Consider the following 15,061-nt stretch of genomic DNA (forward strand, 5'->3'; position numbering starts at 1 on the left):
ACAAGTATCAATCATATAATAAGACTGAACACAAGACCTTCCCAGTCGTCCTACAGACCAGAGGGGAGATTTCATGAGACCTTCTCTCCATCTACCTGATCATCCTGTGGAAGAAGAGGCCGGGGACATCTCTCCGCTGCTGTTCTCTTACTGGATCTACCTGCAGAAAACACAGACAGCCACTGAATTCATTCTCTACATACAAATAATAAAGGCCATGTGGATTTAGTCCTGTCTATTACCTGGTGATGAGGGGGGCTGGTGGTGCTCCATTATGGCGTCCCTGTACAGATCCTTGTGTCCTTCTAAATACTCCCACTCCTCCATGGAGAAATAGACAGTGACGTCCTGACACCTTATAGGAACCTGACAACACAATGATACCGTCATCACCCAGACACGTTATACCGCCATAGCGTTACTGTATAATGTCCCAGCATTCCCAGCAGCATCACCTCTCCAGTCAGCAGCTCAATCATCTTGTTGGTGAGTTCTAGGATCTTCTGCTCATTGATCTCCTGCAGTATCAGGGGGTGAGGTGGAGGCCCTGTGATTGGGCTCAGGGGTCTTCCCCATCCATCAGACACCGGGGCCTGACAGCCATCACTAGAAGTTTTCTTCACTACCGTGTAATCCTGTTTACAAACAAAATGATCAGAGTTTTGGTTCTGTTAGATGACAGACAATAATGACCCCCAACAACCTCCAATTGCCTTATAATAGATCTGTTGTGTTTTTTTCATTCTGACAAAAAAAAATTAAAGTACAACCAGCTCTTCTTTTTTCCGGCATTTATGAATCCCCAGAATCTCTCACCTCTCCTGTAAGCTGGAAGAGTATCTCTAGGGTGAGGTTGAATATACTCTCCGCCATCTTGTCCCTGTTCTTATATATCCTGGTTGAGTCAATCAGGAAAATGATCTGTTAAAGAAGATATTAGCTGAGGCTCCTGAATGGAGAGAAAACGAGACAATGTAAGCCACCCCAAATCTCTGGATTATAGTGGATTCAAAATGTGATTGTTCTCAGTAAGAGAAACCAAGTAATCTTGTAGATGTCTTACCTCTTAATTGCTAACAAAAATAAGGATGTTACAGTGAGCTTTCGAACCTACTCAAGGTTCTTCCTCAGGCTTAAATGGAATAGATCCGAAGAGGCCTATATTATAATTTTTATAATTATATATATTATGTGACAGTGCAGTAGTAAGAGTGGCCTGTAGGGGGCCTCTGAGCACAGTCACTGTGTTTGGCTTAGTTAACCTGCACCTGCAAGGGTGTGGCTACACAGTTTAAATTTCCCCTCCCCCACTAACTCAGTGTCCTTGAAGCCTGTGGATCTTAGGTCCATTGAGACCTGTGGGGCGTGAGGTCTGTATAGACCTGCTGCTGGTCTGTGAGGGACCTGGAAGCACGGAGCTGACAGGGAGTAGTTGGCCCCTCGCTCATCGCCTGACGGGGCAAAGTCACCTTCCTGGAAGGTCCGCTTGAAGCGGTTTGCGTTGCTGTGTGCACTGTGGCAGACAACAGTGTGAAGTTGCATATGATATGCTGGACTGTATGGTTACGGAATATGTTGCTATGCTGAAATAAACGCTGGAGGAACCAGCATTTGGACTTTACCTGGTGTTTCTGGACATCATTATGGTGCTGCCACCCCTGGGCTGGGGAAAGTAAGCAGGAAATCTCGGGCAACTTGCCACAATATATACAGACATACACGCACACACATATGAAAAGGCACAGACATGGTGTGATCAAGATGCACTGAAAACAATACCATAACAGCAAAGTAGATGAGCAAATATTTAATTAGTCCACTGATAGGGGATCAAATGTTTTATGGTCTCTAAATTGGTGTTAGGAGGTCACCAGGCCAGTGTGTTATCTCTGCTCCAGATTTCTCATATTATCCACTGATGCAAAAATCCCCCTCCTAGGTTCATTCCATTCAGGATGGTTATTAGCTTCTCTCACCCTCTCCCTCCGGTCCCTTTCCCCAGCTCTCATTTCTCACAGCAACACAATCTGCAACCTCTCCCTAACCTCTGGCACCTTCCCCTCCTCATTTAAACACTCCATCATATCCCCTCTGCTTAAAAAACCAACCCTTGACCCGACTGATGCCGCCAACTACCAACCCATCTCAAACCTCCCCTTCATCTCCAAATTACTAGAACGCCTGGTCTACTCCCACCTCACACGCTTTCTCTCTGACAACTCACTCCTCTAGCCCCTCCAGTCTGGTTTCCACTCTCTACGCTCGACCGTAACTGCCCTCACAAAAGTATCAAATGATCTGATTACGGCAAAGTAAAGAGGTGACTACTCCCCACTAATCCTCCTTGACCTCTCAGCTGCACTTGACACTGTCCACCATGACCTCCGTCTCACTATGCTCCACTCTATTGGTCTAAAGGACACGGCTATGTCCTGGTTCTCCTCCTACCTCTCTGACCACTCTTTTAGCGTCTCTTTTGCTGGCTCTATCTCCTCTCCACTTCCTCTCGCTGTTGGGGTACCCCAGGGCTCGGTCCTTGGTCCCCTTCTCTTCTTTATCTATACTGCCACAATTGGACAAACCATCCACAAATTCAGCCTCCAATGCCATCTGTATGCTGATGACACCCAACGCTGATGACACCTCTTCTCATAAGATCTCTGGACCATTCCTCCAAAATATCACCTATTGTCTGTCCGCTGTCTCTAATACTATGTCCTCCCTTTTTCTCAAACTTAACCTGTCTAAAACTGACCTCCTCGTCTTTACGCCTTCCAACCAACTCAACATCTCAATTCCAGTGTCTGGCACCATCATAACCCCCAGACAGCATGCCCACTTCCTTGGGGTCACACTGGACTCTGACCTCTCCTTTATCCCCCACATCCAATCTCTGGCCCAAACACACCACATGCACCTCAGAAATATTGCTAAAATACGGCCGTTCCTAACCACGGACACGCTAAAGACACTCATTGTGGCCCTCATCCACTCCAGACTTGACTACTGCAACTTGCTATTCATAGGCCTCCCCCGCACCAGACTCGCTCCACTCCAATCCATACTAAATGCGGCAGCTAGGCTCATTTTTCTATCCAGACATTACTCAGACGCCTCTGCATTATGCCAGTCGCTGCATTGGCTGCCCATCCACTGCAGAACTAAATTTAAACTCCTCTACCTGACTCACAAAGCCCTACATGGTGCTGCGCCACCATACATCGCCTCCCTCCTGTCCGTACACCACCCAGCCCGCTCACTCCGATCCACTAACACTCTCAGACTAAACACCCCTGTAATACGAACCTCACATGCTCGCCTCTAGGACTTCACCAGAGCAGCACCCATCCTCTGGAATGCTCTACCTCAAGGCATCCGGACAATTTCCGATGCACAAAATTTCCGGTGCGCCTTATAAATGCATCTCTTCAGGGAGGCATACAAAATTCTGACCTAGTCCCCCGCCCCTCCCTATGACTCCCCACACCTTCCACCCTGCCTATCACATAAACCTCTACCCCTGCACTTCCTTACCGCCCCTCCCTGTTTGCTTTCTAATTAACTGATTTCCACATGAAATCCCCTATTGATATGTTCCCCATGTCCCCTCCCCCCTCATCTCATTTGATTCAAACCGATTGCATCTCACATTGTAATTGTTGTATTGTTTGCATTTCTTCCATGTTTGAAAGTGTTGCAGAATATGTTGGTGCCATATAACGATTATTATTATATATTTATATCGCTGGAGGAAACTTGAAGCGGTGATGCTATGATCGCTCTGATAATACACTGCAATACTTCTGTACTGCAGCGCATCAAAGCTTATCCTAGTGATCACAGACCTAGACGCCATTGGCTGGCATTTATTTGCCATGGCAACCCACTCGTTTAAATGGTTCTTTCTCTGTGAGCCTTTCACATGCTGCGATCAACAACTGGCACTGATGTTCTCACCGATCCCGGCTGTTGCAGCGGGAGGCCAGCAGTCAGGCCATAGAAGACCATAGGATGTAATTGTTCATCCAATCACAGGAGCCCCTTCTCACCCAGCGTGTACATATAAGCCCCGGAGCAGGAAGGGGTTAACCAGGGGGATTTATGACGCTATGAAGATACAACATGTTATCCGCTATTTCTTCCCCAGTGATTTGTAGGAGTCCGGCCGCTGAAGAAGGATCGGGCGGCCAAAACGTGTCCAGCGCTTCCGCTAAATGCTACAAACAGCACATCCAGCCGGGAGCTGCGAGCCGAGAAGTTCTGGGGGATTTACTGGTTTCAGAAGACGGAAGATTCTGGAGCGACGAGATGGCGGCTGCACCTCCCAAACCCCAGAGCATCAGTGAGCCGGCGGCCGCGAGGAACGGGGTAAGACTCCTCCGGAGCGCCGGCAGAAGCTGCTGTCCGTCTGCAGCCGCTCAGCAGAAGGGGCTCCCAGGACTAAAGACCTCATGGGGGATTCTGGGGCCGCAGGAGGCAGAAAAAGGGTCATTTTGTGGGGATTTGGGGAAAGCGCTCGTTCTATCAGTTGTGTCACTTATTTATATTCTTCTGGGGGGATTTTGTACGGATTGTAGAAAGTGAATTTGTAGTGGAGGCCGAATAATCCTGATTGTAGCTGGAGATGTTCTCTGCCTTCCGGAGGCTTCTATTCCCAGTCATGTTACAGGCCTGCCAATAGGGGGCGCTGCAGAGGCCTTGTACCATCTCCTATGTACATCCCAGACTCCCCAGAGGAGCGTTACATGGCTGCTGATCTCCTGCACCTCCCGGGGTCTCCACAAGGGGAAGCTGTGACCCCCACATACCTCCATGTGCAGCAAGGCAAGAGCCGTGGGGTTGTTCTGTGCTTACGGGACCTGTGATGATGTCACCGTCATGTGATCAGTGTGTGGGAGGAGACAAGGGGTCACATGACCAGGTCTCTCCGCTCAGTGGATGCAGGACTCTGCTGTGTGAGGATGTATTCAGAGAGTGGATGGAGCCGAGCCGAGTGTGTAATATACATGTGGGCAGATATATATATACACTAGCGTACCCGTGACGCGCTGCTGCGCAGAAAACAAATTCAAGGAAGCTCTTTATGACAACATTGAATTTACATTGTGTCATTTTTATTGAAATTATTCATTTTAATATGGAAAACATTTCAAAGAGTCGATTTAATTCTATTTATTCATTCGAGGGATTGTGGAGCCACGATATTTTTAGTTATAAGAACTAGAGATGAGCGAGTAGTGCCTCAAAAGATTCGGTTGCCGGCAGGGGAGAGCGGTGAGTTGCGGGAGTGAGCAGGGGGGAGAGAGAGAGATCTCCCCCACCGGCACCCGAATCTTTAGAGATGAGCGGGCAGGTACTCGCATAAGGCATTACTTGTTCGAGTAGTTTGCCTTAGCGAGTACGCTCGCTCATCTCTACTAACAATCAATCACAGCGCAGCTTTCATGTTACCTCAGCAATGTAAGAAATAGCAACCAATCACAGCGCAGCATTCATTTTACCTCAGCGGTATAATATATAGCAACCAATCACAGCGCAGCTTTCATGTTACCTCCTCAATGTAAGAAATAACAACCAATCACAGCGCAGCATTCATTTTACCTCAGCAGTATAAGAAATAACCAATCACAGCACAGCTTTCATGTTACCTGAGCAGTATAAGAAATAGCAACCAATCATAGCACAGCTTTCATGTTACCTCAGCACTATAGGAAATAGTAACGAATCACAGCACAGCTTTCATTTTGCCTCAGCAGTATAAGAAACAGTAACCAATCACATTGGAGCTCTCATATTACCTCAGCAGTATAAGGAATAGCAACCAATCACAGCACAGCTTTCATGGTACCTCAGCAGTATAAGGAATAGCAACCAATCACAGCGCAGCTTTCATGTTACCTCAGCAGTATAAGGAATAGCAACCAATCGCAGTGCAGCTTTCATGTTACTTCAGCAGTATAATATATAACAACCAATCACAGCGCAGCTTTCATGTTAACTTAGCAGTATAAGAAATGGCAACCAATCACAGCACAGTTTTCATGTAACCTCATTAGTATAAGACGTAGCAACCAATCACAGCACAGCTTTCATGTTGCCTTAGCAGTATATTAAATAGCAACCAATCACAGCGCAGCTTTCATATCACCTCAGCAGTATAATATATAGCAACCAATCACAGCACAGCTTTCATGTAACCTCAGCAGTATAAGAAATAGCAACCAATCACAGCGCAGCTTTCATGTTACCTCAGCGGTATTAGAAATAGCAACCAATCACAGCACAGCTTTCATGTTACCTCAGCGGTATTAGAAATAGCAACCAATCACAGCACAGCTTTCATGTTACCTCAGCGGTATTAGAAATAGCAACCAATCACAGCACAGCTTTCATGTTACCTCAGCGGTATTAGAAATAGCAACCAATCACAGCACAGCTTTCATGTGACCTCAGCAGTATAAGAAATAGCAACCAATCACAGCGCAGCTTTCATGTTACCTTAGCGGTATATGAAAAAGCAACCAATCAAAGCACACCTTTCATGTTACCTCAGTCGTCTAAGAAAGAGCAACCAATCACAGCGCAGCTTTTATGTTCCCTCAGCACTATAATATATAACAACCAATCACAGCGCAGCTTTCATTTTACCTCCGCATTCTCAATATCCAGCAATTGTCTTGCGAAACGCTCGGCGGATGCATCATTTTGTAGTTGAACACTCATCCCGTTGCTCGTAATGCCTTTTTCTTTCGTGCTTGAGATGGAAATCGATTGGTTGATCTTTGTCTGGGGGGCATAACTGTCGATGATGCCCGCACGCGCGCCATTTATCATAGGATAGATGTACTATGCCAGTAATCTTCCCAGGAGTGTACTCAACAACTTCCCAAAGTTTCATGGCGATCGGATGAATGGTGTAGTAGCGCATAAAGGACAAACAGACAGACACACACGCATACATTCAATTTTATATATATATATATATATATATGTGTGTGTAATGTACAATGGAGGGGATATATATATATATGTGTGTGTGTGTAATGTATATGTGGGGCGCTATATATATATGTGTGTAATGTACATGTGGGGTGCTATCTATATATATATATATATATATATATATATATATATATGTGTGTGTGTGTAATGTATATGTGGGGTGCTATATATATGTGTGTAATGTACATGTGGGGTGCTATATATATGTGTGTGTAATGTACATGTGGGGCGCTATATATATGTGTGTGTGTGTGTGTAATGTACATGTGGGGTGCTATATATATATATGTGTGTGTAATGTACATGTGGGGCGCTATATATATGTGTGTGTGTGTGTAATGTACATGTGGGGTGCTATATATATATATATATATATGTGTGTGTGTGTGTAATGTACATGTGGGGTGCTATATATATATATATATATATATATATATATATATATATATGTGTGTGTAATGTACCTGTGGGGGGCTATATATATGTGTGTAATGTACATGTGGGGTGCTATATATATATTTGTGTAATGTACATGTGGGGCGCTATATATATGTGTGTAATGTACATGTGGGGTGCTATATATGTGTGTGTAATGTACATGTGGGGCGCTATATATGTGTGTAATGTACATGTGGGGCACTATATATGTGTGTGTAATGTACATGTGGGGCTCTATATATATATATGTGTAATGCACATGTGGGGCGCTATATGTATGTGTGTGTAATGTACATATGGGGTGCTATATATATATATATATATATATATATATATATATATATATATATATATATATATATATATATATATATATATATATAGTGTGTGTGTGTGTAATGTACATATGGGGTGCTATATATATGTCTATAATGTACATGTGGGGTGCTATATATATGTGTGTGTAATGTACATGTGGGGTGCTATAATTATATATGTGTGTAATGTATATGTGGGGCGCTATATATATCTGTGTAATGTACATATGGGGTGCTATATATATATATATATATATATATATATATATACATATATATATATATATATATATAATATGTACATGTGGGGTGCTATATATATATATGTGCGTAATGTACATGTGGGGTGCTATATATATATATATGTGTGTGTGTGTGTGTAATGTACATGTGGGGTGCTATATATATATATGTGTGTAATGCACATGTGGGGCGCTATATATATGTGTGTAATGTACATATGGGGTGCTATATATATGTCTATAATGTACATATGGGGTGCTATATATATGTGTGTAATGTACATGTGGGGTGCCATAATTATATATGTGTGTAATGTATATGTGGGGCGCTATATATATCTGTGTAATGTACATGTGGGGTGCTATATATATATATATATGTGTGTGTGTGTAATGTACATATGGGGTGCTATATATATATATATATATATATATATATATATATATATATAATGTACATGTGGGGTGCTATATATATAATGTACATGTGGGGTGCTATATATATGTGCGTAATGTACATGTGGGGTGCTATATATATATGTGTGTGTGTGTAATGTACATGTGGGGTGCTATATATATGTGTGTAATGTACATGTGGGGCTCTATATGTGTGTAATGCACATGTGGGGCGCTATATATATATATATATATATATATATGTGTGTGTAATGTACATGTGGGGCACTATATATATATGTGTGTGTAATGTACATGCGGGGTGCTATATATATATATATGTGTGTGTGTGTGTAATGTACATGCGGGGCGCTATATATATGTGTGCAATGTACATGTGGGGCATTGCATATATGTGTGTAATGTACATGTGGGGCACTATATATGTGTGTGTAATGTACATGTGGGGCTCTATATATATATGTGTGTAATGCACATGTGGGGCGCTATATATATGTGTGTGTAATGCACATATGGGGCACTATATATATATGTGTGTAATGTACATGTGGGGCGCTATATATATATGTGTAATGTACATATGGGGTGCTATATATATGTGTATAATGTACATATGGGGTGCTATATATGTGTGTAATGTACATGTGGGGTGCTATAATTATATATGTGTGTAATGTACATATGGGGCGCTATATATATCTGTGAAATGTACATGTGGGGTGCTATATATATATATATATATGTGTGTGTGTGTAATGTACATATTGGGTGCTATATATATGTGTGTGTAATGTACATGTGGGGTGATATATATATCTGTAATGTACATGTGGGGTGCTATATACATGTGTGTAATGTACATGTGGGGTGCTATATATATATGTGTGTGTAATGTACATGTGGGGTGCTATATATATATATATATGTAATGTACATGTGGGGCACTATATATATGTGTGTAATGTACATGTGGGGCGCTATATATGTGTATAATGTACATGTGGGGCGCTATATATATGTGTGTAATGTACATGTGGGGCGCTATATATATGTGTGTAATGTACATGTGGGGCGCTATATATATGTGTGTAATGTACATGTGGGGCACTATATATAAGTGTGTAATGTACATGTGGGGCGCTATATATATGTGTGTAATGTACATGTGGGGCGCTATATATATATATGTGTGTAATGTACATGTGGGGTGCTATATATATGTGCGTAATGTACATATGGGGTGCTATATATATATATGTGTGTAATGTACATGTGGGGCGCTATATATATGTGTGTAATGTACATGTGGGGCTCTATATATATGTGTGTGTAATGCACATGTGGGGCGCTATATATATGTGTGTGTAATGTACATGTGGGGCACTATATATATATGTGTGTAATGTACATATGGGGTGCTATATATATGTGTATAATGTACATATAGGGAGCTATATATATGTGTGTAATGTACATGTGGGGTGCTATAATTATATATGTGTGTAATGTATATGTGGGGCGCTATATATATGTGTGTAATGTACATGTGGGGTGCTATATATATATATATATATATATATATATGTGTGTGTGTGTAATGCACATATGGGGTGCTATATTTATATGTATGTGCGTAATGTACATGTGGGGTGCTATATATATATATATGTATATATGTGTGTGTAATGTACATGTGGGGTGCTATATATATATATGTGTGTGTAATGTACATGCGGGGTGCTATATATATATATATATATGTGTGTGTGTAATGTACATGTGGGGTGCTATATATATATATATATATATATATATATATATATGTATATATGTGTGTGTAATGTACATGTGGGGTGCTATATATATATATGTGTGTGTAATGTACATGCGGGGTGCTATATATATATATATATATATATATGTGTGTGTGTGTGTGTGTAATGTACATGCGGGGCGCTATATATATGTGTGTAATGTACATGTGGGGTGCTATATATATATGAGTGTAATGTACATGTGGGGTGCTATATATATATGTGTGTAATGTAGATGCGGGGCGCTATATATATGTGTGTAATGTACATGTGGGGTGCTATATATATATGTGTGTAATGTACATGCGGGGTGCTATATATATATATATATATATATATATATATATATGTGTGTGTGTGTGTGTGTGTGTGTGTGTGTAATGTATAATAGAAGATTATCTTGCAAAATTAGGAAATGCAAAAGGGGATATAACAAAAAAAAGAGGCTGTTTGACTAATTCTGATTAAATTTGGTATATATATATAATAGTTCTTCTTAATTGCTGGTTGCATTGGAATATTGTAAAAAAGTTGATGGAATTTGAAGGTGGTGAGGAAGAGAGGTGAGAAGGTGGAGAGTTAGGTTTTTTTGTATGTGTTCATATTGGTATATATCCATATTGGTTTATAGGGAGGATATTACACCGGACTGAAGGGGGGACCATATACATAGTCTCTCAAAGCCAGTGGATTTTGCCACGGGGTTGTTGTTGTTTATTAGGGATCAGATAAAGCATATATTTGTAACAGTTCTAACCAGACATGTCCTGGGATGGAGTATTTATCCATGAGTTCGTGTGGTGCAAGGAGTCTGCCATGTTAGGGAGTGATAGACCTCCGACCCTTTTATGGAAGTGCATAACTTTTTGTTTGATGCAAGGTCTCTTTTTCTTCCATATAAAGTGGAAGTTTGCCTGTTGCATTTCTTTTAGATCAGCGGTGGAAACATTGATGGGGAAACATCTAAAAAGGTAGAGGAGGCGCGGTAATACTGTCATTTTAATGGAATTTATACGTCCTTCCCAGGAGAGGGTGGGTTGGTCCCACTTTTTCATGTCAGCTTTGATTGTGCTAAATAGTGGAGGGTAGTTCAATTTATATAGTTATTCTAATAGGTATTGTAGTGTGGGGGTGTCTGAAAACCAAAGTTAAGCTTTATAAGTTTTTGCGTGTGTGAGGGGATGTTATGCAAAAGCACTTCTGATTTTTCAATGTTAACTACTAGGCCCGATGCATCAGCAAAGCCATCTAGTTTAGCCATTAGGTTTGGGAATGATGTTATAGGCTTGGTAAGAGTGAGGAGAATGTCATCTGCAAATAAACTAACTTTGTAATTGTGTTTCCCTATTTCAATGCCTGAAATGTTTGAGTTACTTTTAATATTACAGGCCAGGCGTTCAATTGCCAGGGCAAAGAGGACAGGGGGCATCCCTGTTGTGTACCTCTTCGTATGGGTATTGTCTGAGGAAGTTGTAGCTGTGCTGAAGGGGTAGAATATAGGGCGTGTAAGGCTATGATATAAGCTCAATGAATACCAGATTTCTCTAGAACCGCAAAGAGATCCCAGGAAAGACTGTCAAAAGCTTTTTCGAAATCCAAGGCTAGGACTACTAGTGGGGTTTTTTGTAGATGTGAGATGTGGATGAGATTGAGAATTTTCCTTACATTGTCTGGGGCCTGACGACCTGGGATAAAGACGACTTGATCTCTATGTATCAAAGAGGGAAGAAAGCAGTTAAGTTGGGCAGTCTATATACTTGTGAGGATTTTATAATCAAGATTTAGCAATGAGATTGTTTGTAGGAGAGGCAGGGTCTTTATTCAGTTTAGGAATGATTGTTATATGGGTGCTTAAAAATTCCTCCGAGATATCTTTTCCAGATAGTATATCATTGTCAAAGAGAGTTAATGGACGGGATAGGACAACTCAGGGTTCACTGGAAAATAATCGGCAACTCCCAGGCAGCAAGAGGTGGATCTTAGGCTGCATTCCCACGAACGTATATCGGCTCGGTTTTCACACCGAGCCGATATACGTTGTCCTTGTGTGCAGGAGGGGGAGGATGGAAGAGCCAGGAGCAGAAACTGAGCTCCCGCCCCCTCTCTGCCTCCTCTCCACCCCTCTGCACTATTTGCAATGAAAAGAGGTGGGGCGGGGCTAGGTTCCGTGAATTAGCCCTGCCCCCGCCCCACCTCTCCCCATTGCAAACAGTGCAGAGGGGCGGAGAAGAGGCAGAGAGGAGGCGGGAGCTCAGTTTCTGCTCCTGGCTCTTCCATCCCCCCCCCCTGCACACGAGGAAAACGTATATCGGCTCGGCGTGAAAACCGAGCCGATATACGTTCGTGGGAATGCACCCTTATAGGGAGAAGGGAGAAGCTGATTAGTTGACAGACATGTTAATCACCAGCCACACCTCTCAGACACTAGCAGGGTTAATTAGCCTAGATTAGAAAGCACAGGAGTTGTTAACCCTGGCAAGTCTGGATAGAACCTACAGAAACTAGGTGTGCTGGCAAAAAAATTAACCAAGTGCTGATAGAGACGTGACAATAGGAATGTGACAAATGTTTTGTAGTAGAGGGCTGTCAAACCATCTGGGCCAGGTGCCTTGCCTAATTTGAGGTTTTTAATAGTCTCCTCCACCTCCTCTTCAGTGATTGGATGGTTAAGTTGTTTGTTTTGTTGTGTGATGAGTTTGGGGAGAGAGATAGTTTTCAGAATATCTGACATAGTAGATGGAGTTTTTTGAGGTTTGTAGTTATATAAAGTGCGGAAGGAATTGTAGGATGTTTGGGCGATTTTATCTTCGTTCAAGGTGGAAGAGCCATTTTTGGATCTGATGGAATGAACTGTGTTGTCTCTTTCTTTTGAGGTTGAGGGAGTACATGAAACAGTTCATTTTTGTAAGTAATCAGCACACAGTGGTGTTAGATTACCTAAAGCACCACAAGGAGGGTGGGCCAGAGTGGTTTTCTTATTTGAACCCACTAAATTGGTTCAAAGGATTGGGTAGCATGGTATCCGTTGTTGTATACATGTTTTTGCAATTTGTGCTTCTCATCCCGGTAGTTGTGATTATTGTAAAAGTTCTTATTTTATTGTTTCGGAAAATTATGAAAACTATTTGCATATGTTTTTCCGGAAAAATTAGCCAAGCCACCTGATCCTGATATAAATGTTTTGACTGTTATTACAACTGCTAAGCTGCCATGCACACTATGTGGAAAAGATACTCAGCAAGATTTTGACAACTGTGTGCACTGCAGACATCTGCTGTCACCATACAAATCAAAGGAGAGTCATATATTGGGCCATACACTGGCGTACGGTGGGGGGGGGAGCAGGGGTCGCAACCGCGACCCGGCCCTTGAGCTGAGGGGGCCCAGGGGAGCGGCGCCATCGGCCGCATGATGGCTTAGAGGGGAGGAGGGAGTGGAGAGGGAGTGGAGAGGAGAGAGACCGGAGGCAGCGCCACAGGTCGGCAAGAGCAGAGGGGAGGGCTGTTACAACTGGAGTTGGCAGCCAATTACAGGCTGCAGACTCCCGCGGCGCGGCCCTCCCACTGATAGGCTGTAGCTGTGAATGGTCACAGCTGCAGTCTTTCAGTCTCTGCCGACCAGCGATTACCAGGGGGAGGGGCTGGTGCGGCTCTACTCACCTCCGGAGCGCTGGATGCACAGGACCTGGGAGAGGACCTGTGGCTGCAGATCACATGACCAGGCTCTGGTCATGTGATCAAAAGATGGGGGACTTTCCATTACAGGCTGCCCAAAGACTGCTGCAGAGGTGAGTAGAGAAGGAATTGTAATTATATATGTAAGGCTGGTATAAGTTATACCAGCTGTATATATATAATTATATACAGGAGATACACAGGTTACACCATCATGGGACATACCACTATATACAGGGGGATATACATCCAGTGTATAGTGATATGTCCCATGCTGGTGTAACCTGTGTATCTCCTCTATATAATTATATATGTGCAGCTGGTATACAGTAGTTTTTTTTTCTTTTAATCACTGACTTTCCAGCGCCGTCGCTAGGAGATGATGCATGAGCCTGCGACTTTTCCGCAATGTCAGGGCAGCGGGTCGCACGGCTTGCATTGAGTTCAACGGAGGCCGCCCGGGCAGAATCTGCACTAAAATACAGCATGCCGTGATATTTCCTCTGTGAGCGGAAAACCGCAATTGCTTTCCGCTCGTGTAGAGGAAAAAACGCTTTTCCATAGCATGCTGGGGAATCCATAGGCGGATGCCCGCTCCATATTCCGCTATGCAAATCCAGCCGTGTGCAGCCCACCTTAGGCTAATTTCACATGAGTGAGTCTGATATCAGGCTGTGAAACTATGCCCCATATCACACTCGCCAACGTGTGCTGTGCCCGCGGATGTGAGGTGTTGTTGTGTTACAACCAGCTCACATCACATCATCATATTCTCGTGCGATGCAGAGAAAAAACAAACAACCACAAAAAAAAATGCTCCTGTATATGACCGTATTCAAAAGAATGGGGTTCATATTCATGTGCAATTTGTACGTCTTGCAACACACAAATCTCGCGCAATTTTTGCGGCCGTGTAAAAGCAGCCAAAGACATTACCAACAGGTTTTTACGTAGTCAAGGAAAGGAGTCCTGATGAGAAGGCTTACACCAAGGGACTAGATCATGTTTGTAAATTAGCACGGTTTAGGTTTAGGTATAGGTACGGGTACAGATGGAGAGGGGGGGGGGGCCAGCTGAACTTTTGCACCCGGGCCCCTTAGCCTTTAGGTACGCCCCTGGGGGACTATTACTGGACATATATATATATTTTTTTTTAT

At 42.8% G+C, this 15,061-nt stretch overlaps 2 protein-coding genes across 2 annotated transcripts in view; both read right to left on the reverse strand.

Moving 5' to 3' along the window:
- The window catches only part of LOC136626704 (uncharacterized), a 244,542-nt gene that overhangs the window by 138,904 nt on the left and 90,577 nt on the right, over window positions 1-15,061 (reverse strand). Inside the window, 1 exon segment of the mRNA XM_066601717.1 lies at window positions 96-158. Coding sequence (XP_066457814.1) covers window positions 96-158 — 63 coding nt within the window.
- Window positions 170-4,888, reverse strand: LOC136624484 (gastrula zinc finger protein XlCGF66.1-like). The gene is made up of 4 exons (XM_066598467.1): window positions 4,809-4,888; window positions 817-949; window positions 456-635; window positions 170-366 (listed from the first exon to the last, which is right to left on the reverse strand). Exons 2-4 carry the CDS (start codon window positions 871-873, stop codon window positions 226-228), a joined length of 378 nt encoding a protein of 125 aa, XP_066454564.1. The 5' UTR covers window positions 874-949; window positions 4,809-4,888; the 3' UTR covers window positions 170-225.

This window comes from Eleutherodactylus coqui, chromosome 4, assembly GCF_035609145.1.
Source record: "Eleutherodactylus coqui strain aEleCoq1 chromosome 4, aEleCoq1.hap1, whole genome shotgun sequence".
NCBI lineage: Eukaryota > Metazoa > Chordata > Amphibia > Anura > Eleutherodactylidae > Eleutherodactylus > Eleutherodactylus coqui.

What these genes read in the sequence shown, in the direction of transcription:
- LOC136624484 (XM_066598467.1), bottom strand. Translation starts at nt 873, where the DNA reads ATGGCGGAGAGTATATTCAACCTCACCCTAGAGATACTCTTCCAGCTT. An exon ending in TCTTCCAGCTTACAGGAGAG is followed by an intron (nt 636 to 816) that starts GTGAGAGATTCT and finishes GTTTGTAAACAG; the next exon opens with GATTACACGGTAGTGAAGAA. An exon ending in TTGAGCTGCTGACTGGAGAG is followed by an intron (nt 367 to 455) that starts GTGATGCTGCTG and finishes TTGTGTTGTCAG; the next exon opens with GTTCCTATAAGGTGTCAGGA.